The 25,272-nt window shown below is 41.0% G+C and overlaps 1 protein-coding gene across 1 annotated transcript in view; it reads left to right on the top strand.

Moving 5' to 3' along the window:
* Positions 1 to 24,689, top strand: part of LOC124257313 — a 30,928-nt gene extending 6,239 nt beyond the window's left edge. The window contains exons 4-27 of the mRNA XM_046691347.1: positions 867 to 1,007; positions 2,536 to 2,683; positions 5,274 to 5,395; positions 6,271 to 6,444; positions 7,008 to 7,082; positions 7,781 to 7,858; positions 8,596 to 8,814; positions 9,887 to 10,078; positions 11,199 to 11,420; positions 12,106 to 12,267; positions 12,539 to 12,697; positions 13,331 to 13,526; positions 13,703 to 13,893; positions 14,219 to 14,371; positions 14,915 to 15,145; positions 15,741 to 15,911; positions 16,123 to 16,323; positions 17,161 to 17,454; positions 17,833 to 18,027; positions 18,333 to 18,488; positions 20,296 to 20,337; positions 22,505 to 22,619; positions 23,953 to 24,048; positions 24,079 to 24,689. Coding sequence (XP_046547303.1) covers positions 867 to 1,007; positions 2,536 to 2,683; positions 5,274 to 5,395; positions 6,271 to 6,444; positions 7,008 to 7,082; positions 7,781 to 7,858; positions 8,596 to 8,814; positions 9,887 to 10,078; positions 11,199 to 11,420; positions 12,106 to 12,267; positions 12,539 to 12,697; positions 13,331 to 13,526; positions 13,703 to 13,893; positions 14,219 to 14,371; positions 14,915 to 15,145; positions 15,741 to 15,911; positions 16,123 to 16,323; positions 17,161 to 17,454; positions 17,833 to 18,027; positions 18,333 to 18,488; positions 20,296 to 20,337; positions 22,505 to 22,619; positions 23,953 to 24,048; positions 24,079 to 24,244 — 3,899 coding nt within the window. The 3' untranslated portion in view covers positions 24,245 to 24,689. The remainder of the gene's footprint in view (positions 1 to 866; positions 1,008 to 2,535; positions 2,684 to 5,273; positions 5,396 to 6,270; positions 6,445 to 7,007; positions 7,083 to 7,780; positions 7,859 to 8,595; positions 8,815 to 9,886; positions 10,079 to 11,198; positions 11,421 to 12,105; positions 12,268 to 12,538; positions 12,698 to 13,330; positions 13,527 to 13,702; positions 13,894 to 14,218; positions 14,372 to 14,914; positions 15,146 to 15,740; positions 15,912 to 16,122; positions 16,324 to 17,160; positions 17,455 to 17,832; positions 18,028 to 18,332; positions 18,489 to 20,295; positions 20,338 to 22,504; positions 22,620 to 23,952; positions 24,049 to 24,078) is intronic.
* Positions 24,690 to 25,272: the final 583 nt, after the last annotated feature.

The following is a 25,272-nucleotide window of genomic DNA, read 5'->3' as shown; positions in this document are numbered from 1 at the left end:
TAATGATGTGGGGTGCCATCACAATGACTGAGACAATGTGACGGTGGTGGATCGTTGATGATGTAGGCTGTCATCACAATGACTGAAACAATGTGACGTGTGACGGCGTCGGATCGTTGATGATGTAGGCTGTCATCACCATGACTGAAACAATGTGATGGCGGTGGATCGTTGATGATGTGGAATGGCATCACCATGGCTCAGTCAATGTGACGGCGGTGAATCGTTGATGATGTGGGCTGTCATCACCGTGGCTGAGACAATGTGACGGCGGTGGTTCGTTGATGATGTTGGCTGTCATCACCGTTGCTGAGACAATAAGACGGCGGTGGATCGTTGAAGATGTAGGCTGTCATCACCATGGCTCAGACAATGTCACGGCGGTGGATCGTTGATGATGTGGGCTGTCATCACCGTTGCTGAGACAATAAGACGGCGGTGGATCGTTGATGATGTAGGCTGTCATCACCATGGCTCAGACAATGTGACGGTGGTGGATCGTTGATGATCATCCTACTCAACCTACTCTCCCATCTCGTCCACACACATATCCTAACCACTCGCCCAAACCCACGCACCCAAAACCCACCTCTTCAATAGGCCATCTCAACCATTCGCCCATCTTACAACTCTCCACCATTCGCTCATCTCGCCCGTGTCTCCCACTCATCTATCTCGCGCAGTCTACTATCTGAACCACTCGCCTGTCTCACCGAACTCACCCATACATCACTTAACCAGTCGCCAATCTCACCCACTCGCCCACGCTTGTATTCACACACCATCATACTCACCCACAAACCCAGCCGCCCATTCACCCACCCGGCAACTCATTAACTCATGCACCCGCCCAATTCTACTTTCAGTACCAATCTCCTATGCTCGGTCGTTAAAACGTCCTGAGGATCGGCATCACAGAGAAAAGCGATTTTTGGAGACTCTTTCAGCTATAGTTGACATTGCATCTGGAATTGCAAACATCTTCTGCATGTTTCTGTGTGATAGCGGTATGTATATTTTCAATGTCAAGGACAGTTTGGCATACGATACATAGACTGACACCCCAGATCTTGAAACCAAAAATATGTAAAGGCCAGTGAGATTGTTGGCATATGATCATTCATTTTTTGTGATTTTTTTTTTAGTCGATAAACTCAATGTACATTTATGCATAGCATCACCCCTATGATTTGCTTGAGCTTCCCAATGCAAGGTTGGCTGCAAACGTTAGGCAAGTTGATTTTGGAGTAAAATAACCTATAACAATATGACATGGGTGCGTGTATAATTTCATGTTGGATTAATGCCTCTTGGGTTGAATCAGTGCATGGTTGGTCCATACGCGATCGAGTCAGTAAGGGCTGTAGCGATTCATCCACGAACATACGCATTTTTTACCTTTTATGGGGAAGTGGTGTCGCGATAAAAAGAACAAGCAAACCGTTGCTATACGTAATAAAAAGATGTAGATTGATTCGTCTTCTTAACTTTCCATGTACATTTATGAAGACACATCACCATAATAGATAAATGTAAAACATCAACGAATATCTGTCGAAATAACACCCGTGGAGTGTAATAGCCATATAACTGTATATGAATGACTCAAAACCGAAGTGGATATCGAACGTTAGGCACACGAAATGTATAAAAACTGTAAATCATTAGACATACATATCTGCTACCAATTTACACACACATCTCACAAAGAAAATTGTTATACAGTACAACCAGAAATTATTGAGAATTTAAAGATTGTAATTTTTTATATTTATTTCACTCATTACTCACGTATTAATGTGAATATTAGCAGAACGTCGTGGAAAGTTAGAAAGTCGTGGTCCATGCTGTCCCAATATCGGACCACCTCTTCTTTCATTTCAGCCATATTTGTCAGATTTTTCTTATTGACACTTTCCTTCATAAGTCCTCAAACATTTTCTATTGGATTTAGGTCAGGGCTATAGCTTGGCCAATCTAATAATGTCATATTTTGGGTCCGACACCAGGCCTGCGAATGCTTTGAACGATGTTTTGGGGCGTTGTCCTGCTGGAAAATCGAAACATTTCCATAGAACACGTGAGCAGATGGAAGTAAATGTCCCTCGAGAATATTTGTGTACTGCTCACTGTTCATATTCCCTTTAAATACACAGAGGGGCGTTTTTTCAAAACACGATAAACAGTGGACAAAGGGATGCCTGTTCTACTTGAAATCACTTTAGCTGATCTGATGTCCTTGTTATAATACTCTAAAATCAACTTCCCCTTTTCTAAATCATCCATACTGAAGATCACTGAAAATGTCGTCTGCTAGCAAGTAAACAAAGGGGGATAACTCTTCATAAACTAATGGAAAAGGATTAACGGAGTTGTCTCTCTTAAATGAAACCAAACACTTGATAGCTAGTCAAGGTTGTTTATACTAGAAATTCAATTAAACATATTCCTAAAATTCTCAATAATTTCTGGTCATACTATATGACAGATGTGACGTGTGACGTTTATTGTGTGTTACTGGTAATTATCCATCAGGGGATGGAGGAGAAGAAGGCCCACCGCCAAACACGTTCCCTCAGATTGACTGTCCGTATGTTGGGCCGCAGTTTGCCAAGACGGGAGACAAGATGGTGGTGACCTGGACGGAACCGAAGGGAACGGACAACGAGGATGGCAGTCTAAGGTTCTCTTTCATGTAACATTCTTAGTGTCAGTAACATTCTTAGTGTCAGTAACACTCTCAGTAACATTCCCGTTATCATTAACTCTGTTAGTATCAGTAACATCCTCAGTGTCAGTAACTATTTAATAATAATAATAATGGAGAGCATTTATATAGCGCTAATCTCCGAAAGGACTCTTTGCGCATTTCTTTCACAAAAAGGGACGGAAAGGACACATTCAAGGAAAGCTTGTTTAAATGAGAATGTTTTTAAACCGATCTTGAATGAACTAGAGAAGGGGAATTACCGAGTTCATTTGGGAGAGCATTCCAAACTGAGGGCGCACTGTATTTGAAAGAGCGCTGTCTTGCTGTTGAACTTTGGGATTTTTAACAGTTTTTCACTGGAAGAGAGGAGAGTTCGTGGAACCTAGTGTCGGCAATATTCTTAGTGTCACAAGAGTTGATATTTTTACACCTGTTGTTGCAATTTACGAATCCATAGCTTAGCAAAATAACGGCATTCCAAAGATCGTCGATGTGTGGAACGCGCGGTTCTCTCGAAGTCATCGTACGTTTATCGGACGTCGGAGAAGTTACGTAGAACTCTTCAATTACCAAAATCTTCCAAATTCAGCTGCAATCACCATCATATGAAGACACATCGCCGAAACGCAACAATAATTTCCACTTGGAAATAGGCCATGTATGCTTTTTCACCATTTTGTCCAAATATGGTTTGCATGTTTTTTACGCAAAGTGAAAAAATTAAATGCCAAACGGGTATAAAAACCAAGGCAAACGGGTTGTCAGACATTTATTCCATTCAAAATACACCAAAAGAATGGTTCAGTTAGCTTTTCGACAACGAGAACGAGTGATCGGAATGATCGAAATGGGAGCCTTCTACACCCATGGTGCAAGAACGCTTGGCTGTCATCGCGTCACCCTCACCAGACTAATGGAGCGATATCGTCAGACAGGACTGACCTCGATCAGGCAGGCCACGATCAGGCAGCCCTCCAGTCACAACACCCCAGGAGGACCAGTATCTGCCCTCTGTATCTCAGAAACCGCTTCCTGACGCCGCATGGCCGCATGGCTTGGGTCAGAAAAACGCAGAAAAGCCCACATTAATCGTGGAAATAGCAACATAAACACATTACCTCGCTACTGAAACAGTAAAAACGGCAACTAAAAACTATGAAACTGCAACATTTTTATATCAGCGAACTTTGACCTCTACTGCGCATGCGAATTACGATCCGGGCTTCTTTCCAATTTCCGAGCAACCGTGAATCGCCTAGCGTATAAAAAGTATTAAATATGTCAAAATAATTGCTGTCAATCGTTTCATACGAATGGAAAGTAAACTAAACAAGTGTGCACACAAGTATCATGATGATAAATGCCAAATAACACAACAGAAATACTTAAAAAGGAATGTCAACATGCGGTCGATACTTCCTCTTCAATGTGCGCATGCGCAAAATAGAAGTTGCGGGCTCCTCGTTTTATGATGCAGTGTTAGCGATTTAAAGTTCGATGCTCATGCTGTTGATCACTGGATTGTCTGGTCCAGACTCGATTATTTACAGACCACCGCCATATAGCTGGAATATTGCTGAGTGCGGTGTAAAACTAAACTCACTCACTCACACACCTGTAAGGAGCACTCTCTCTCAGTCACCGACGTACAGTTCGTGTCCACTGCAGTCTGCGCTGACGGTGTAGACGGACGGGTCAGTGCCATTCCACGGAAGGGGGAGGGGTAGGTTTAGGCTCGCATACCAGCTATGACAAATCCTAAAAGGACTGTTCATCTGCTGATGGCGTGTCCTAGTGCTGTCGCAGTCAAGAACATGTTCCGGATATGTAGCGGTCTTCGTGACTGTTGGTCTTCCCGATCTTGGGTGGTATTGGGTCTGGCCTCTTTGCTGGTAGCGGTTTATCAATTTGCTGATGGTGGCCTGGTTGCAGTTGAAGGTTCTGACCCAAATATTGACCATACCGACCACCCGGTCTCATTGCGCTTGCGTAAGTCTTGGCATATTCGTGGTGGTCCTTTGCCAATTGGATACTAAACCAGCTTAAGTCTGGGCTAGTACAAGCAGCCGCACCTACACATACGCACGCATGCACGTCGTCATATGAGCGAAATATTCTCAAGCACGACGTTAAACCCAATTTCACCTCACCTCACCTTTGGTTACTGCATGTTTGCTTTGTCTAACATCCGTATTTATGTCACAATTATACACATGCGTTTTGTCTAATGTCCAACAATTACGATTGAGACCTTTTCTCTATTCATACGAAGTTTTAGGACAGCTGCGTTGTTTTGTTGAATGTTTTGTTGAATGTTTTCTGCTTGGGTTCAAACCTGTACAAGCGTTTTTGTTTCTTATACAATTACTTTGAAAGTGATAACGTTCTTTTGCTCAGTAGTTTACATAACCAAAGCTTTCTGAACGTTTTAAAACTCATTTTGTCAGATCACACTGGAATGTTGCACACTAGTGCTCCTGACTATAATTGTCAACAGAAACTTGACTGTCAACAGAAAGATACGCAATGAATAACATGTACATTGCTCCATAACTTGTTGCAGCCCTAGGAGATCAGGGTTACCTCCTGGAAGTGAGTTCATTGCGGCCACACACTTTATCAAGTACCGAGTTGTGGACAGTGGTGGACTGTCCGCAGACTGTGATATTGTCTTCACAGTGAACAGTAAGTTACGACCTTCACACGTGTGTACATGTGTGTTTGCTTGTGCTTCTTCTTGTGTGTCTATGATCTTGTTCTAGCCAAGATATATCTGAGGTGTTATTCCATTGAGATGCCATCCTGCATCGATCATTGCATCACTTGCACAAAGTGTTAAGTTGACCGTATACCAATACGTTGTAATAGGTTTAGTAAAGATGTACGTATAACGCTGAGAACACTCAGTGCAACAGGGTACCCCGTTCTTTCAATCTCTTGATGCCAACCGCCAAAAGTAGTATCTTTTAATCTTTGGCATGATGACAATACTGGACAATCCACCCTCACTTTTCCGCCAACATGGCCAACGTTCTATCCACTACTCCAGGCGTTTATATGTTCAAGGGGTAGCGGGGTAGCTTAGTGGTTAAAGCGTCTACTTGTCACGCCGAGGACCCGGGTTCGATTCCCCACATGGGTACAATGTGTGTAGCCCATTTCTGGTGTCCCCCGCCGTGATATTGCTGGAATATTTCTAAGAGCGGCGTAAAGTCTGCTTACGCGACTGTTAGAACGTCACGTGGACACTGAGATTTATGTAACGTCACTTACATGTTACATGTCATATATGATCCGGTTTGCACATTGAGCTATATGCCCTCACTCACACACACACACACACACACACATATATATGATACGTACCGGAAATTCGGTATATATTTATATAACTTGTATATATAAACTATATATCACAGATATATGTATATTGTATCATATACGAGCTGATCCTGTCGCCCATCGCCCTTCGATCCGTTTCTGTACCACCAAACCCGTAACATCCGTACGCCCTGACACATTCCTCAAATTAAAATTAGAGTTTTTACTTCACGTTTCAGCGATCCACTGTACCCCCTTTACGTATGCTGACCATGGTCGTCTCCAATGCACCAAGAGGGACATGTCAGGATCGGAGTGCACCGTGTACTGTGACGACGGCTACACCGTTGACGGTTCTAACCCCATCAAGTGTGAAGAAGGGGACTGGTCTCATCCAGAACCAAGGTGTAAAGGTATGGATATTTCTGTGAATATTCTTATCATTACTCGTCATTGGATCAAGCTATCTGAGCCTCGAGTCACCATCCTGTAAATAACATTAGAAGCAGGTAGGCCTGTAGGTTCGTTTACCAAACATTTACCTAGAGACAGTCAAACACCAGTGTGTGGAACACTGGTGTGTCGAGCCTTGCATAACTCAAAGCATCTTTATAGACCCTTTATCAGAGATAAAAAAGGTGTTTGGCTGTATTGGACATTGAAATTATACAATTTGCCTGGATCTTCCATGTGCGGTGCGTCAGTTAGCCCATAATGTTCACTGGAGCTCTGGCCAATAAGTCTGCTTTGTTTATATGCCACACAACAAACCGACTGTAAGTGGCGGACGCTACTAAGAGGGCAGCTTGTGTACCCTTTTCGCAAACACCTGGTGTTTTTGCTGATCAAGTTATATGCATAGGATAGTTACAGCTGTCATGGTTAATACACCTAGTACATCGGTATTATGTTGTTGCTGTTGACCTGGCTTGTATCTTTACACTACAAGTGTCGCCTGTCTTCCCGCTTTTCACAGCTGTTTCCTGTGGTACACCGCCAAGTGTGGCAAACGGGCAGCTGACGTGTCTGGGGGGGACGTCGTGTACGGCACGTACTGCTTGATGACCTGCGACAGGGGCTATCAAGCACGAGGGATGATGATGAGCACATGTCTGGCAACAGGGCAATGGACCCCGCCCGGAACCTGCGCAGGTATGTATAATTTGCTGCCACGCTGCCAAATGGCTTTTCCGGGATCCGCAAAGTCCAGGTTCGAATCTCAGATTCGTCCGGATTATCATGGTGTCAGTGTAATTCACTTTGTAGCTTACCCTTTTCCACGACCTGCTTTTCTGTGACTGAAGTAAAACTACGTTTACATGCGTTAAACCAGTTTAATGGTCTTACTATCCTTCCAAACGGATTATCTTTGAGAAATGTAATACAACGGCGACGTCTTGTATCTGTTATGAAATTGTTGGCAGTATCCACGACCACTCTGTAGATCTATAAGTAGGTTGAAGATGACGATGCACCACACGACCTGTAAAGATCTGGGTTAGAATTGGTCTTCAGCAACCGATGCTTGTCATGACTCTGCAGTGTTGAGGTGTTTGCAGTGGGTTGGGTGTAATAAGGGATATGGGAAATTAGCTCACCTAGTAATCAGTTATTTCTTTAAAACCTGAAGATTTATTCACAGGTGAATTCAATGGCCGCGATAATACAATACAAAAAACATATATTGAATAAATAGAATTGAAGGGAGAGCACCCCGACTGGAACTTTGTACCTTCATCTCTGTTGCAGATATCAGTCCACCATCATTCACTAATGGCTGCCCCGATGACGCTGAAGATTATTCTGAAAAGAAGGGCGGGGGGAAAGGTAGTCACGTGGGACGAACCAGTTGTCAAGGACAGTTCAGAGGTCACAATCACAGGAAGTCACCAATCAGGAGCGGTCTTTGAATTGGGCGAGACGAAGGTGACACTAACCGCCACAGATTCTGAAGGGAATACAGCTCAGTGTTCATTTAAAGTCACCATCAATGGTAAGTATGCCAAGTTGGACAACTATAAGGGCATAGAAGTGTCTGCAAGGAATTAGAATTAACGTTCATGAAGTTTCAAATGTTAAGATTTACGAGCCCTTGCATTTGAAGAAGTAACTTTCCATTCACACATTTGAAAAACTAGGGAAAGATTACTAGCATATCACAAGCATTGACACATTTGGAAAGTTGTGAAAATGTCTCTACAGTTATTAGGAGTTTTTAAGATGTGATCTTTGTTAAGATCTTTAAAATCTGTGCAACCCTTAACCCTAAAAATACGGGAGGCATAGGTTGACAGATCATTCTGTCCATGTTCTTTCCAAAGCATTTAAATGATTTCCTTCCAATATGGTGGGATACCAAACGGGTGGCGGGGTAGTCAAGTGGTTAAGGCGTTCCATTCCTCACATAGGTATAATGTCTCAAGTCCATTTCTGGTGTCCCGAGCCATAATACTGCTGTAACATTGCTAAAAGCAGCGAAGACCTAAACTCACCCACCCTGGATGCCATGGCCCATAGAAAAATCATGTTTACTGGGGTGTTTATATAGATATCCTTGTGTTCAGGTCTGTACTGTCAGGAACCAGATCTCCAGGATCCCATCGACAAGTTGAAGTACGATTGTCCTGACGGCCACGGCCACGGCTTCATCTGCTCTCTCTCCTGCAACTCAGGCTACCCCTTGCAGGGACCCGACTCCATCCTCTGTCAGAAAGACGCCAACGTCTTCCCCCCAACGGCATCGTGGACGTGGGCCTCGGATGCATTTAAGCCCTTTTGCAGAAGTAAGGATTTCAGAAATTATTTTTCGGGTAGTTTCTACTTTGCATACGAATTGGTGTGTGTGTCCAGTAAGAAAATGTCATCTCATTCCTGTAAGATGTTTCCGAGCGTTGCTAGGGGTGTCATATGGGAACTGTGTCAGCCACTGGCAAACCATCCACGCTTAGTGGCGGGTGCTAAAGGAAGATGCTGCTGCAGGTGAAGATTGCATCCACCTTTATCATTCATCTTCCGAATCAGCGTGCATGTAGCTGTGCAGGTCTTGACTTCGTCACTGTGCACACTACCTTACGCTTTTATCTGTAATCATTGAACCTCTCTTGTAGGTAAGGGCTGTCAATCTGAAGCATATCTTTAATAACGGTTGGGTCTTCCCTCTAAATTACGGTTGAGTCTTCCCTCTCTTTCCAGGGTTAAATACACTGGGCAATTCTACACATTCTACAATTCCCGCTTTTGTTTAGTAACTCAACCAAGATGGCAATAGGGTGTAGTTTCTGTTAGATGAATCATTCAAACTGACACGTCCCGGACATTCCGTGATATATACTACACATCAAAGGTTTAGACTCGCTTAAATCAATCACTATATGTTATGTATGTACATATGGTTACAACGAAGATGAATTTCTCCACTAACTTGGGGGAAACATCTGAAAACCTTATGCAGATTCATTGCACGAGGATCATGCATCAAATTGCTGAAAAGCATGTGCAAATATCGTGCATGTGAACAGCTGCGTTTTGGTGTAAAGTTTTGATAAAAAGAATTCCATTTTTCACCGAGTTTCGTCATTTATTGAACACATGTCAATAAACTTTTCAAAGTCATGAATTTGTTTTACAATACATCAGCTCATATATAAACAGTACTTTTAAACTGTATGGATTACTTTACAAACTCTAGTTCAGAACAGTTGATTGAAGTAAGTGGCTACACTTACACTAGTGAGTCTAAACCTTTGATGGGGAGTATATGTAAAAACACTGATTAAAGTATTGCGGCAGATCTGTATTGTCAGATATGTATGAAAAGCAGGTGGTGAAGTATGGTTGGTGTCATATTGTTGTCAGAAACCGTGTGTGCCGACCTGCCGGTCCCTAAAAATGGAGCTCTCGTCTATGACGCCTGGGGTTCTGGTGGCAGGATGTGCACCATGCTGTGTAACGAGGCATACGATGTGACGAGGGGTGTCCCAGACATATACGTCTGTGGAGAACAAACTGGGCAATGGTTTCCAAGCGACGACGTCCTGGACTGTACAGGTTAGCTTGCTGGTATTGTATATTGTTGTGATTCGTGTGTGCCCAGTTTTCCCAAAGAATACTTTGACAGGCATCAAGAACATGACACCTCTTATGGGAATCAACGCATTTGTCTGTAATTGTTTCAAGGCTACGGCTGGTCCATTAGATTTGTCCATTAAAGTAATGTAATACAAATCATCATGCATGATAATTTAGATATTTCAAATCAATATGTACTCGATGGAGGAGAAAGATGTCGCCCTGAAACTAAGTACAAAGTTGCAAAGTTTAATATCTACATAGTACCTTCGTTTATCATCTACGTCCAACGTGTTAGTGTCTCCTGGCAGTGTGATTCAGCCTAGCCTAGATTTTTATGAATATTTATTGTGTATTTATTTAATGACTATTGAATATTTGGTGAATATATTGTTACAATCAGGGCAGTTTAGAACGCAACAACTAATTCTGTGTTTTGGAATCACTATCCAATAGTAATACTACTTGATGGTCATGAAAGGATGAACGTATCCTGATTCGCCATGAGCATCCGTCACAAACACATGCAAAGGCTACTCAACTGCCAAAGATACTTAGGAACGAATTATACAAGTCCAATTCAGGAAGTTATGATCATAAACCATTTTTGATTATAACGTGTTAGTGTCCTTTTTAATTATTGTCTCTTTTATGGTCTAACAGCAGAAAATGTCCACATCATCTATGCCCATCTTAAGATAAAAGTACAACTTATCCTACTTCTGATCCATGTAATGTGACCACTGATCGCTGATTGTTTGTTTTTTAATTAAATGCCATACTGAATTATCTTCAGAAAAGCGAAATCCACGCAACATGAAGCTTGCCAGTGAATTTTACTACTACTCCGGATCCTGTCCTGACAACAACACCCAGCTTGCCATCGCACAACAGTTCGTCAACATCATCAACACGAGCAGCGCTTTCAGCCATACATGTTTAGCGGCATTTCCAGTATGTCATGCGGAATATGTCGATATACAATGTGGTGAAGTAGGTAGAAGAAGGAAGCGCTCTGTAGAAGGATCTGTCACAGAGATTGTCCATCCCAAAGTCAAACGATCAACAGTTCCTACGGTCATAACGTTTGTTATTACAGTGCCCTTTGATATAGGTTCCAATGAAAATGCTGAGGCTGCAAGAACAAGGTCGGAGAAAGGTTTCGACAATGTCATAGGTTCCATTGACCAAATGCTTGACAATGGAGACCTCAGTATGTCCCAGTATGGACTGAACACTCAAGAAGACTCCTTCTATGCAGGAAACGCGGCGCTTGACTGTCCTTTTGGAACTAAAGAAAACTACGAACACATTTCATGCTGTGAGGTTGCATTCTGTATCTCTATCGTTAGGGACACAATCTCCTATACTTAAACCTTATAATATGCAAAACTATGTTTTTACTGTTCTGCTTTGACGCAATCCCATTAAAGAAAAGCGGCAATATCCTTTCCTCATCCCTAAGTAATCTGAAGGGTTCGAAACACCCCCCACAAACCTTACACCCCCCACCCCGACCCCCCCGCTTTTTTGTTTTTTTGTTGAAATTGACTAAAGGCCACATTGAAGTTAATGTTTATTAAAGTTAAAGGGGCGTTCAGGGAAAATTCCTGGACCCGTCCATGAATCTCTGCCAGAAGTACAATTCCGACTAAATCGTGACCATGTGTTTATCAGTCAGATTATGTTCGTTTGCCCTACATTTGTTTAATCAAGAAAATGTTTGCTTCTAATGGCACGAGTATACATGGCATGAGCATCAACCCATTTGTAGCAGCATTCAGGCCGTAAAGAAACCATGCTCGTAAGGGCGACTAACGGGAACAGGTGGTCAGGCTCGCTCACCAGGTTAACACATGTCATCGTATCCCAATTGTGTAGCTCGATGATCAAGCTGTTGATCACTTGATTGTCTGGTCCAGACCGCTACCATATAGCTGTAATATTGCTGAGTGCGGCGTTAAACAACAAACAAACTTAACAGAAGCAATCACATTTCTTTTCAGCCGGATGTCCCACAGGGACGTATGTAGACCCGGCCTCTGGAGACTGCGTGTCCTGTCCCGTTGGCAGCTATGCTGATGAAGGCTTTTCGGATTCCTGTAAACAGTGTGGCGAGGGGAAGTCGACCAGATCTACCGCATCAAGATCTGTGAACGATTGTATCGGTGAGATGTACAGCTACTAACATGTCGTAGTCTCGCTGATGTTTGTTCTTGATACATGTCTGGGGATAGTCAAGGCTATTAATGAAGACGTTTTGTAAACATAATGTCATATTTAGTTTTAATGATGTAATGCCACTGTACAAAGCGTAAACATGTAAGCAAAGGATTATTATGACATTAAACGGAAAGCTATTACAATTCGAATGAGAACCATCACCAATAACTAATGTGTAAACTCGGCCATTAATGCAACATGACATGGTGTTTATAGATACCTGTACAAAAGGCTCCTTCTCATTGGACGGCATGGCACCCTGCACGCCATGTTCCCCTGGGACGTATCAAAATGGTGAAGGGAAGACGTCGTGCACGTCGTGTCCGACCGGTACTACATCACCGCAAGGATCTCAAGACGCCAGTGCCTGTGTTGGTACGTTTGTTGTTTTGGACGCAGATCCGGAACTCCGAAATGCGAAAACTGAAATGAACACTGTATACATTATCTCTCTAGCCCAAAGTGATGCAGGTCTTAGACCTTTAACATTTCTATACAATCCACGAATTAACGAAGTCTTGAATGAAATAATTATTTATCCATCGTTCTTCGTTCTTATTGTTATAATAATATGTGTGGTAGTATAAGATTGATTGAATAATGAACACAGCTTGTATGAAACAATGCAAAATGAGTACAGTTCACACATTTTGGCCTTTACAACTTCGACTACCACAAATGTTGAGAAACAAATATTCTTGACCAGGCCCATTCTTTGTTTCAACATAACAGCACATTATTAAATGCCACTCACGTATCAGCAGATTGAAGTTACAAAGAATGACAGTCATTTCTTGCTGGGGAAATGTTATACTTCGGACTGGTGCTGGTAAACAAATAATATTATTCAGAATGAAACATTCCATCATCATATACTGACAAAGGGAAGGGACTCGTGTGTCCAGGGTGGTAGTGACGTGCTACAGAGAGGCATGTGAGGTCACACGAAAACATATTCTCTTACAGTATACGTCAGAAGGGCGTCATATGACTTTGTTTTCTATTCAGCTTTTGACTTAAAGGTTCGTGCTAACAAGGAGGCTGTGTTCGGTAATATCAGCTCGGACCTGAGCGCCCTGACCATGTATTTCTGGAGCCGCTCGGACACAAGCCTTGGACACACTCTGACACGCATTACCGACACTGACGGCAACACCGTCGTCGAGCTCTCCGTCACCAACAGCGTATCTCTGAATATACAAGGGTAGGTATCTTTACATCATTGTCATTGTAAACATTTCATGTTTTCTTTTCTAAATGAGTGGATTGCTGAAAGATACACTCACTTTGTATTTTGGTTTAAATATGTGGCAGTCATATATCTGCTTTGAACAACAACAACAACAACACGTATTTAGAAACGGTCTTTATTCAAAATAGAAACCTCCTAGATACAGGTGTAAACCCTGCAACAAGCTACTGGCAACATCTGACCTTGACCTTAGATGGCAGCAACAAGGACCTGGCTCTCTACCTGAATGGAAACCCGATTTACTCCGATAACATTGCGTCGCTAACAACCCCTATTGTTCCACGTGACAGCGAGGTTGCCATTGTATCAGGAAATGGAGGTATTAACATAGAAAACCTTGTGTAATTTGCCGAAAACATTTTATCTGAAGTTAGCTATGTGTGTACCACATGCAGACGATAAGAGAATGTGGTTCTGGTAATATTTGAAATACTGGATTCATGTTTTATAGATATCGTCAGTGTAACAGAACGTATACTCAAACACCATTTTGTGGAACTTTGATATATCGAAAGTACGGTTGTCTCGAAGTAAAAGCTTGGTCCTTCTTCCTTATTTAGTCAATCCTTATTCCTCAATCGAATCGCTAAATATTTGCGTAGGTCCCTTCAATACAACGATGTTTGGTGGTATTTTTACTCTAGATATTACCTTGAGCGCCATCAACATTATTGAGAGAGTTGCGTCCCTTGGTGAAATACAGGCTCAGACAACTTCCTGTGTGTCCATACTACAAGATTCAGCGTTCACATTCATAAAGAATGGCAGCAGCCTCATTGTACCAAGTCAATGTGATGGTGGGTTTAAAAATCAATTCTTCGTATTCCTCTTATTCTGATATTCGATGACGTATAGTCATTTACTTATCGTGCTATGATACAACCATGGGCTTCAGATAAGATTGAAGCAGCAGTCAGAAAGAGTTATGTGCCCTTACATGTCAAATGTCAATTACTATTGTGGTCGTATGAACGCTCATACAAAACCCAAACTACGTTTTTCATGATACATTACAGTACATTTCAATTAATTTATTCGAGAAACTATTTGTCACAAGGGTAATGTTGCCATCGCCATATTATTGCAAAGTGAACTCTTCTTCCACTTGACTATTTTGGTGCACTCATATTACTAGTTTTACTTTGGAGAGTTACAACTTGCATTGATATGTACGTTATTTCCATCATTTCCTTTTGGTGCGCTAATGAGCCACCAGACACCATTCGTTGGGATTCGAACACGGGTCTTCGGTGTTACAAGCGAACGCCTTAACCATTAGCCTACACCACCGCCAATACGTTTTGGCGAGATATGTACAACAGCACGACTATCTGTTGCAGCTGTTGATGGCTGTCTTACCAACCCTTGTGGCTCCAACCCCTGCAAGGACGAGCTGGAAGGATTTACATGTGACTGTCAAGATGGCTGGACAGGGGACACGTGTAGCATCCCACCAGACTACTGCGCACATGGCGAGTGTCAGAACAGCGCCATCTGTGAAAACGGAAACGGAAATTACACGTGCAAGTGCCTGAAGGGTTTCAAGGGGCAACTGTGTCAAGAGCTTGTAGGTGTGTTTCAACTTGGAAATGTGCAGTACATTCCAGTTACAAATTCCCAAATCCCAAATCCCATAGCACGCACAGGGATATGTGCTACTGTACGACTGGGTATACAGTATAAACATGTGCCATGGAATATATTTTGTTACTATCAGGTCATATAACCATCAATGTCATGTAACTATCAACTGAAAATGCCTTTTTTAGGAGAAATCAACTGTAATGAGATATTCGTGTCTTCAAATGCTCTGTACAAGAGTGAGTGAGTTATTTTTTATCGTCACATCGGCAATATTTCATCCATATCGTGACGAGAATAACAAAGTATTGTATTACAGAACAATAAAACTAGAAAGTAAAAGTTTCTTGACGAAGAACAGTAAAACTACCAGTGTATCACAGATTCAAAAAAGGAAAACTAGCATGTTGTCTTAAAACGGTATTTTTAAAGAGAGCAAATACAATATATAATCAGGCTATAGATTGCCAACAACTGAAGGTAAATCACCACACACGAGACCATTGGGACTTAGTTCTGTACAAGAATGAGAATCATAAATGTTCAAGCATGCCGCAGTAACATCTCTGAAATTTCTTATTGAAGTCAATGGCAACTGGGGAGAATGGTCAAAGATGACAGAGTGTTCAGTGTCTTGTGGAGGCGGAACCAGATCACGAAGTCGTCGTTGTGACAGCCCGCCACCTGACGAGGGTGGTGACGCTTGTGATGGCGTTTCTGAAGAGACACAACAATGTAATATAGACGCCTGCCCAGGTAACTAGCCGATGTGCACTCAAGATCTAATTTACTGGCAGATACTAACAGGTACAATTTAGCTGTTGTAATCGTTGACCAAAAGTCACATTTCAGGGTGTGTTTGTGTTAGAAGCTGTATATCATAGCATATCATAACAGTTTCGTGAAAAGTAACAAGATACAAGTCAGTTTGCATGATGCTTCAGTTTATTGTTATATTTTAACTTAGAGTGCCCAACACTGCGTCTGTCCACTGGAAATGTGAAGAACTGTACAGAGTCTGAGGGCTACACCAGATGCACTATCACATGCCGAGGGGATATGGTGTTCTCCCAGAAACCGTTACCTGTGTATGAGTGTGGTTCTGGCAGTAACTATGTGTGGAACCACCAGGAACACAAGAGTAACGCCAGACCTCCTGCTTGTCGACGTGAGTTGATTCCATATTTACTTGTGTATGTATCTACCACTGGTGTCACTAACTGTGACGTCAAAGACATTGGGCTGTAATCTATTCAAGAGTCGTCACTCATGGTCAGTCTGAATACCGACGGTCCTTAGTTTGCTGTTGTTTACTGGCCAATCGGTTGATAGTCGATGGATGGAAACAAACACTGCTTGCAATAGCCTTCAGTGACATGACAGCATTTTGCATCTTTGAGCTGTTGTCAGTTCAGGAGACCCCATATTTGCTTATAAACAACGAAATCAGTTGACTTTCCAAGTTATCGAACTGTAAGAACAGTGTACTGAGACTTGATATGTTCTTAATGGCGGGTACATGAAAAGCACGTGAAGCTCTCCATTGATCGTAGAACATGCATATCTAAAATTAATGTATGGTGAATGAACACGTCCAGTTGGTTCAAAAGCTTCTTTTTTTGTGTGTGAACAGATCAGTCTGCAGACATATTATAAGTCATCAATTTCAGTGATCCTCTCATATAACATTCAAGGCCATTTTATCTTTCTTGGGCAGCAGAATATGTTAAGAATCCAGACTGCTTATTTACGTCGCAATTGTCCATCTATATAACGGCGGGGGATCCAAAACTGAGTTTCCTCCATTATACCCAAGAATGGAATGGCTCCTGGGCGTTCGACGGAATAATCAAATTCCATATCCGTTCGGCTGCCGTTCTTAATTGTACGTTCAAGCATTTTGCCGCGAAATCTTGGCAACTTTATCTTCTAACCTTGTTACATATTTATCGTTTGATGATTAAATCCATTTCATGACGTTAATGATTTTTCATCTCATATTTAGCTGCTGAGGGAGCCACCCGTTACGACGTGACCCACACCGTCACATACCCAGACTTCCCATGTACCTCTGGTAATGGTCGATCCGATGAAATCAAGTCCCAAGTTTCTGACAGTGTGAAAGACTTGACCTGCCTCCAGGAGAACATATGTACAGCGTCGGTTGAAATCAACAGCTGCAATGGGGATGGAGTGAGCAAGAGGTCAACAACACCCACCGTTGTATCCGTTCTCATTTCCACCATCATGGGCAGCACGGAATCTCTTGATCTCACCGAGTTTGTTGAAAATAACATTGGTAAATGTTACGTTGAATCTGTCCACATTGGTAGAACATATTTAGATGTTAAGCAATCTATAAAATATCCCCAATCAATCTGTTTGAGTAATCGCTTGAAAACGGTGGCAATACGTTTCTCTATTATAAGGTAATTTTGTTATAATGCCATTTAGCTAAATGTCGTTAAAGCAACATATTTTCTGGACAACACCTGAAACACGTTTTGATGTATATTCTTACACCGTTATCACATGTTTGATAATGTTCAAGGAATCTACATAGAAACACGACTTGGAGAGAAATAACAGGACGTTGTTATCAATACATTTCCACATCTATTGGCCGGCTTCCAGAATCCTAATCAAACAATTACCTATGTTTAATTATGTTTCACAGTAACTACAGGCCTTACAAACTACCTGAACAAACTGATGAAGACCGAACTTTCTATCCAGTCACTTGTCAACAGCAGTAAAACACTATTGACACTGAGCATAGATGGCGCCACCTATCTGGTAGATACAGATTCAATGTCCACCACGACAGTGACCACCTGTCCTTCTGGAACAACGCCCACAGAGGGTGTCTGTGGTCAGTTCACGGCGGTCAACTTCATTCCATCGCACAATATATTTGCCTGTAGCACATTTCCTTCCTTTCATTGGAAAAAAACTAGAGCTGTGAATTTGTAAATTCATTTCTTTGTATGTTATTCAAGTTACTTTAAAAGAATTAACTGATTTTATAGTTTCATACCATTCTTAAAAGAATAAAGTCCAATACTTTGGCAACGTGTTCGAATTATCATATCTTTCAACAAGCAAAATGTCGTGCAAAAACGTCATGCTTTGAAATCTTAGAATTGTCAGTCTTGCAATATTCTCTCATTTGTCCAGGACAATGCCCCGCGGGTTCAAAGGAGGTAAACGGCAAGTGTGAGTTGTGCGAGAAAGGCACTTATCAACACGAAACAGCTAGCACTTCCTGCCTGATGTGCCCGTCAGGAACGACAACTCCTGGAGTGGGCGCGGATGATGTCAGCCAGTGCATAGGTAGTGTTTTCATAGTCTCTCTCGAATTCAACGATGTAATATCGCTGTTTGTCTATAAAACCTTAACAAAGTTAGGAAAGAGGTCTTACGATTTTGACAGTTTTGAAACAAATGTATTTGTTATAATACTATATAATTATCCATAGTACCAAGTTACTAACATAATTTTAACTTCCAGGTCGCTACCTCCTGCAGTATCACCATACGTTCACCATAAATGCACTTAAAACGATTACTGATCAAAAGTTCAATATCATGGTATCATATATTTATCATTTGACACTTGGGATAAGAATGAAATTTTCCAGCTCCACAGTGTCAGTATTTAAATAGGTAAATGACATTTTATATAAATGTTGTTCATAAGGATGTGTTTGTGTTGTTTGCTTGTATGCGTGTCTGTGCGTGCATGCGTGTGTATGTGTGAGTGTGTGCCTCTGTGTGTGCCCCCCTCATTCTCTCTCTCTCTCTCTCTCTCTGTCTGTGTGTGTGTGTGTGTGTGTGTGTGTGTGTGTGTGTGTGTTGTGTGTTCCCACGTTCATCATCGCTATACAACAGCTTTTCTCAGCATCTCAGCTTTAATCTACAAATGTGCCGCTAACGCCATTGCTTGTATCACTCAAGTGTGAGGAAATATCTGATGGAACTGATGTATGTGGCACAAGTCAGAACATTTATTACACAACAGTCTCGGTTCCGTCCTATTGCGCAACTTAGTACAATAACCAGTCCAGAATTTTGAGACCAATTCATTTAACTGGATACATACATATTAATCAGTATTATTTGATACATCTAAGCACATGTATGTTGCAACACTACGCTCCTTTTAATCTTTGCAAACATGTCGTACAGCGTGCTCTGTCGTACAGCGAGCTCTGACAAACGGAAACGTGGAAATCTCAAAACGAGGCTCTGCCGCTAGAATAGTTTGGCGGTCTGGTATGGAACTGATGGTATATCAATCACATTGTGTGTTACAGAACTACTCTGAATATGCGTAAAAACACATAACAGGTGTAACCAGTGAGCCAGATGCATTGTGAATCATTTTACGTCCTCATAAAACAGGGGCAGTCTGTGACGTCTTAGTTATGGTCATGCTGCCAACCTCTCGCCATAAAATATAGAAATACGATGTTATTAAAGTTTAGAATTAAAATTCATTTGTAAATACCATTTTCTGAAGAAACAAGGAATTGGAATTCAGTGTAACCATAGTTGTTTGTAATGTCTATTTTCTCTTTCACACGAGAAAATTCGGATCGGCTAAAAAGTAGGTCATTGTCTGAATAGGTTAATGAGACTCATGTTTCGGTTTGTGATGCATGTAAACGTTTCACTTTCAACACATAACTAATCATTTACTTAACATATGCATGTACTGTCCATCTTACGTCATTTACACGTTAGTATAAAACGCTTTAAGCTTTAACATTGATCCTTTTATGATCTTCATGGATCACATACACTTAAATTTTGTGTACACTTTTACGGGCTATATTCACTCACTCACACAATCAATCACTTACTCGCTTACTCATTATATCATCAGATGTGGCTGTCAAATACGCAGTGTGACTGAAACTATTAAAGAATGCTTATAGTCAAATCTTTACATAAATCAGTATATGTAAATGCAATCATTGGTCCAAATGCACACTTAGATGAGTATATATATTTGATTTGTTCAATTGATAATGTTAAAACAATTTTCATATATTAATGCAGTGACTATTATTATTGATATTACAAACTGGGTGGCATTTAAACCATTAGCTGTAATATTTCTTCAATTTCGAAACAGATTCAGATGAGAAGAATGAGAAGGACCCGAAAGAAGAGCATGGTAAGTGTGCAAGAAAGGGGGTTTATGAAACATTCTAAACATAGTGCATTTGAATATATTTGGCGTCTGGGGGATAACTCCTAGAAACATATTGTATAGACACAACAAACCAGCTCCCTCTTGTAGTATATTTAGTTCATAGTTAACATAAATATAATATACATATATATGTGCAGAATGTGTTTCGGCAGATAATAGAGATAACAGGTTATGTTCTGCCGTTGACATTGTATATTTATGTATATTATAACATGAATGGTAATTCTGTTATATCAACAAACAACGAAATCTCTACTATTGAATTCCTACTGAAGTGGTGAATAATTGTATAAAATCGGGAATTCTGTAGTCAGTCTCGCTGACGTGATTGACGCATGTCATCGTATCTGAATTGCGTAGATCGATGATCCTGATTTGAATCACAGGATTGTCTGGTCCGGATTCAATCATTTTCAGACCGCGATGAAATAGCTGTATAACTGCTGAATGCGGCGTTAAGCACCAAACATGCAAAAAGTGTAAAACAGAGACAAACACGCGACTTTGTTTGGGGAACCAGAAAGTGTTTTGAGAAGTATACAAAATACCCAATATACAAATTACCAATATGAAGACTGCAACGTACTCATAACTTGCAATTTTAACCGCTCTAAAATCATCAATGTTTAACCTTCGTGGAAATAACCTTCTTCCAGGATTTAAGTACTTCTCATGTTTCGCTTCCAGATCATTTTGAGGCTTTCTTTGCATTTCGTCACATGGAAGCTGATTACAATGGCAGTCATGTTTGTATGCGTACATGGACATCCAAATAAACATATTTACCAAAGATACCTGTATTTATTTTGGTGTCATTAGATTCATATTGGGAGTTGTGTGTGGAAACTCATTCGATCTTTGTGCCACTCAAAGGAGATCTTTGTGTTTTCAGCATTTTATATAAGTCAATTTTCCCCTCACCAATGGTAGTTTATTCACGTCCGTGTGAATAGCAAGTTATTCCTTTCTGGACCAACGTACCTTTTGACATCATTGGGGTTACTGATCATGACACCTAATGTTAATAGTTGGCAGACTCTAAACTTAATACGATTTCAAGCGATCACAAAATGATCAATAGCTTAGGCTTCCACTGGTCGAATTCACCCACCGTATTGGCGCAAATTCTGCGAGCGGAGCTGAATGTGTGTTCTCTGGAGTCCTGTCATTCATTTCATCCATCATGGCAGCTCCAGTGGATATTAAGGGAGGATCCATCACATTTTTCTGGGCATAGGGATGACCTTCAGTGGACTCACTGATGGTTATGTTCACAAGGTGTGTATCGATTCTCTGGGGTCCTGCCATGTATTTCATCCAACGGTTTCAAGAATTTCAAATAATGACCCATCCAATCCTTCTTGGTATTAGTACTGCTCTCAACGGGAATACTCGAGCTCTTAAATGGTTTAGTTTCTTGTCGGACGCTCCTGATCTGTCTCTGGAATCTTTGTCTCAACTGGTTCTTAATCATTCGTCTTTTGGTGGTCATCACAAACATCAAATAACGTTCCTTCACCACTTCCTTCTGGTCTTGGGGATTACTTACAATGGTTATACAGCTATCCTGGACCGTTGACACATTTAACAAAGCTTCCTTTGCGGTTTACCGGAATCACATTAGCGGGGCACTATCCTGAAATCTGGATGAGGTGTTTGACTTTGAATGGCTCTTAAGTTTTATTTGACCTGTGAATATGATGGTTAATAATTACTGATTGTAATAAGTTATAACCAAACCGTCATTAATTAAAACGCTTTAACTTCCTATGTTGTAGTCTCCGAGCGTCTTCGTGACTAACGTCTACTAAATGCTCTATCTAAACTGTCTAAACTAAGTATTTGTACATTCTTGCTTACATGTATATTGTAATATATTAGAAACGTGTGGATTGGGACGTTTTGGAATAAACGCTCAGTAGAAGAAGAGTTATCTTAGCCTCTCCTCACACAATCAACGTGTTTGATCAAATAGTTCCTGTAACATGCATACCAAGATATATTACTCATAAATCCAGGACATATTAATCACAATCCCAAGATATTTGAGTCAAGTGCACAGTTTTAGTTACCTGCATCTGCACTGTGTGGCCTAATAAACAATGTAGCTGTTTAATAATGTTTACAGAACCTCAGTCGAAGACAACAGCCATAGTCTTGGGCTGTCTCGGTGCTGCCTGCTTCATCGTTGTTGGTGTTATCGTTGTGGCGATGAAGAAGGGCAACTGCAAAATCACGAACAGGTAAGAACAATGTTAATTATTTCAAATACGCGTTCTATTACAATTTTCCGTACCAACATAAGGGCCTGGAAGTCTTTGAGAATGAATTAAGGGCACATAATGAAGTTAACCCTGTATTTTAGTTTTAATTTTACGCCACAATTATATTTGTGGCGTCATTCTTTTGTTTTAGTGCTCTATTATTTATAGGGAATGGAGAGTAGAAGAAGAAGTGTTCATTCACTTGAAGCCCATGATACACTGTTTGTGCTCAATATCTTGGGCTGAAACAATAAATACAGGAATGATGCCATCCAACCCAGAAGATGTGCCAAACTTCTACCGTTCAAGACTTCCTTCTCTGTTATGGATGAATCCAAGATGTTATCAAACAGTATCATCATTTTGGGTGTTAAACGTATTAAATGAATCGTTCACAGTGCCATTACAAATTATGAAAATGATTAAGCCAATGATCTGAAGATATAAATGGTGGCTTTTTAACGTCAAATTTGACATTCTTCAACGTCCTCTAGAATAACTTCGCATTGTTTATATTGGGTGATAGGTTATAGCTCATGTGTCCCATATGTGATGTCTCTTTTTGTCACGAATGATAGTATTATACTTATTCCCAGCGTTAACAAAGTTCTGACGTGACACATTTTCCCTTAATCGCCGAAATGTCTTCAGCAATCTATCTCTTTCCATGCCATAATAAACAGTCAGAGTCAACACATGGTTGAGAATTAACAGCACGTCTGACTTCTGTTCATGTTCTTGGCTGATTTAAGTATAGCAGAAGTAGCAGAAGTAAATAGGCCGACAGCAGTGTAGTTATTGCCGTGCATGTATTACACGCTGTGTACATGTTATGCAGTTATGGACAACAGCGTGAGTCACTTAATGAGGGGCCGCTACTCACCGATTATTATTTTTGAATATGTTTTCGCAATAATTTTGAAACTTCTACAATGGTATGTAGGAAATGTATCATGACATGTTTCACATAGTCACTCAAAATCTAATTTAAGTAGGGAAATATCCGCGTAATTCCTCGAATGTACTGTAGTTCCTTGGCTCCATTATTTTGGACGAATTGAGATTAAATCAGACATTACTCTCTATTGAAAGGCCAACTGGGAAGTATAACGGTCACCAACTTAATACATCAATTGTACGAGGTTTGACCGGTACTTCCAGTGTTTCAGGAATTCGGCAGGGACTTCTGTTGTTCTCACAAGGAGATTTCATCACAACCGTTTCCGAAATAAACTTGTCTTGAATGAATTTATGGGAATTTGAATTTCTTTACTTTTGAAATATATTATTCACGCTGTTTATCTACTTTCAGACCATCAAGACCATCCACTGCTGGATCGTTCTACAAGATGTCCCATCATCGTGTGTCGGTAGCTTCCCTCCCGCCGCCCTACTCTAAGAGACCCTCCACTCAATTGAATGAACTGAAATTTATTACCACTCCGGCCACGCTCTTTGACATTAACGGTACAAGTTCCACTCCGCCACCCACAGCTCCGCCACCCTACAGTACAAATATGACCCCTACATCGAAGCTCAGTTTAATCGAAGTAAAGGAAGTCCCAGCAGAGAAAGCGCCAATAGATCCTTCCGTCAACAATTGAAATGCAACCTATGATGAATCGAACCTACGGTCAATAGATTCTTCCGTCGACAATTGAAACGCAATTCCAATAAACATTCTAACACAGCTATGAACCTATTATGTATGTTGCTAGGTTCTAAAATGTTATAAGCTGCATTTAGTAATCAGGCACATGTGCGCCTTTGTCGTTCGATAATGACAAAATACCTCTTTAGACCACGAGGAACATGTTATTGAAACATGAAAGTTTACATATTTATAAAGATTATCAGGTTTATGTATCAGGAGTGTGTGCTCCTCTTTTGGTTCAGTCATTGATAGTCTAATACAATTCATATATATATATATATATTGTTACGTTCTGAGAGTATGTAGGAATAAGCTGATAAGCCTCACATTCTGTATTTTGAGTATATCTTCTCTTGTGTTCAACTGTATTTGTAAAACATGTTCTTTAGAGGTCAGGATGTTTCGTTTTTCGTTCTGTTCTGATAACCTATGTTAAATTGACCGTTCCGTCGATGTCCTCCAATTGCATGATTTCACTCATTTGACACGTACATGTCAGCGAAAAAAGGACATGTTTAAATATACACATGCAAATAATGGTTGTCACCCCCTTCAATTTTTTTAATTGGAGAGGGGGTGTGGGGGGTATGGGTGGTGAGGGCCGTGACAACCATTATTGGCATGAGTATATATGTGTACAGACACCACAGTTGTGATGGTCTTCCAAGACAAAACGACCTTATCCAGGATAAAAGTCTCAAGGAACTGTGCTGCATGTAAAGAAGACGTGTGCGATATAAGCATCATATCTGAAAGCGCACATAAAATCTCCAAATCATAATCAGACGGTCATCCGACACAAATAGGACAAATCCAGAATAAAAGTCACAAGGGGCTGTGCTGCATGTGAAGACATTTTATACACGTTAGATACTGCTAACATTTGACTATTCCTCACGCACAATTTTCAAAAGTTGTCTGTATGTCATGTTCTGTGAGTGGTTTCTGTCAGTCTGTCCTATGTTAAGCCTTTCCGAA

The sequence above is a fragment of the Haliotis rubra genome, unplaced genomic scaffold (assembly GCF_003918875.1).
Source record: "Haliotis rubra isolate DU_JTF1 unplaced genomic scaffold, ASM391887v1 Scf658, whole genome shotgun sequence".
Classification (NCBI taxonomy): domain Eukaryota; kingdom Metazoa; phylum Mollusca; class Gastropoda; order Lepetellida; family Haliotidae; genus Haliotis; species Haliotis rubra.
The sequence above is the reverse complement of the archived record's forward strand: the minus strand, read 5'-3'. Positions and strand labels throughout refer to the sequence as shown.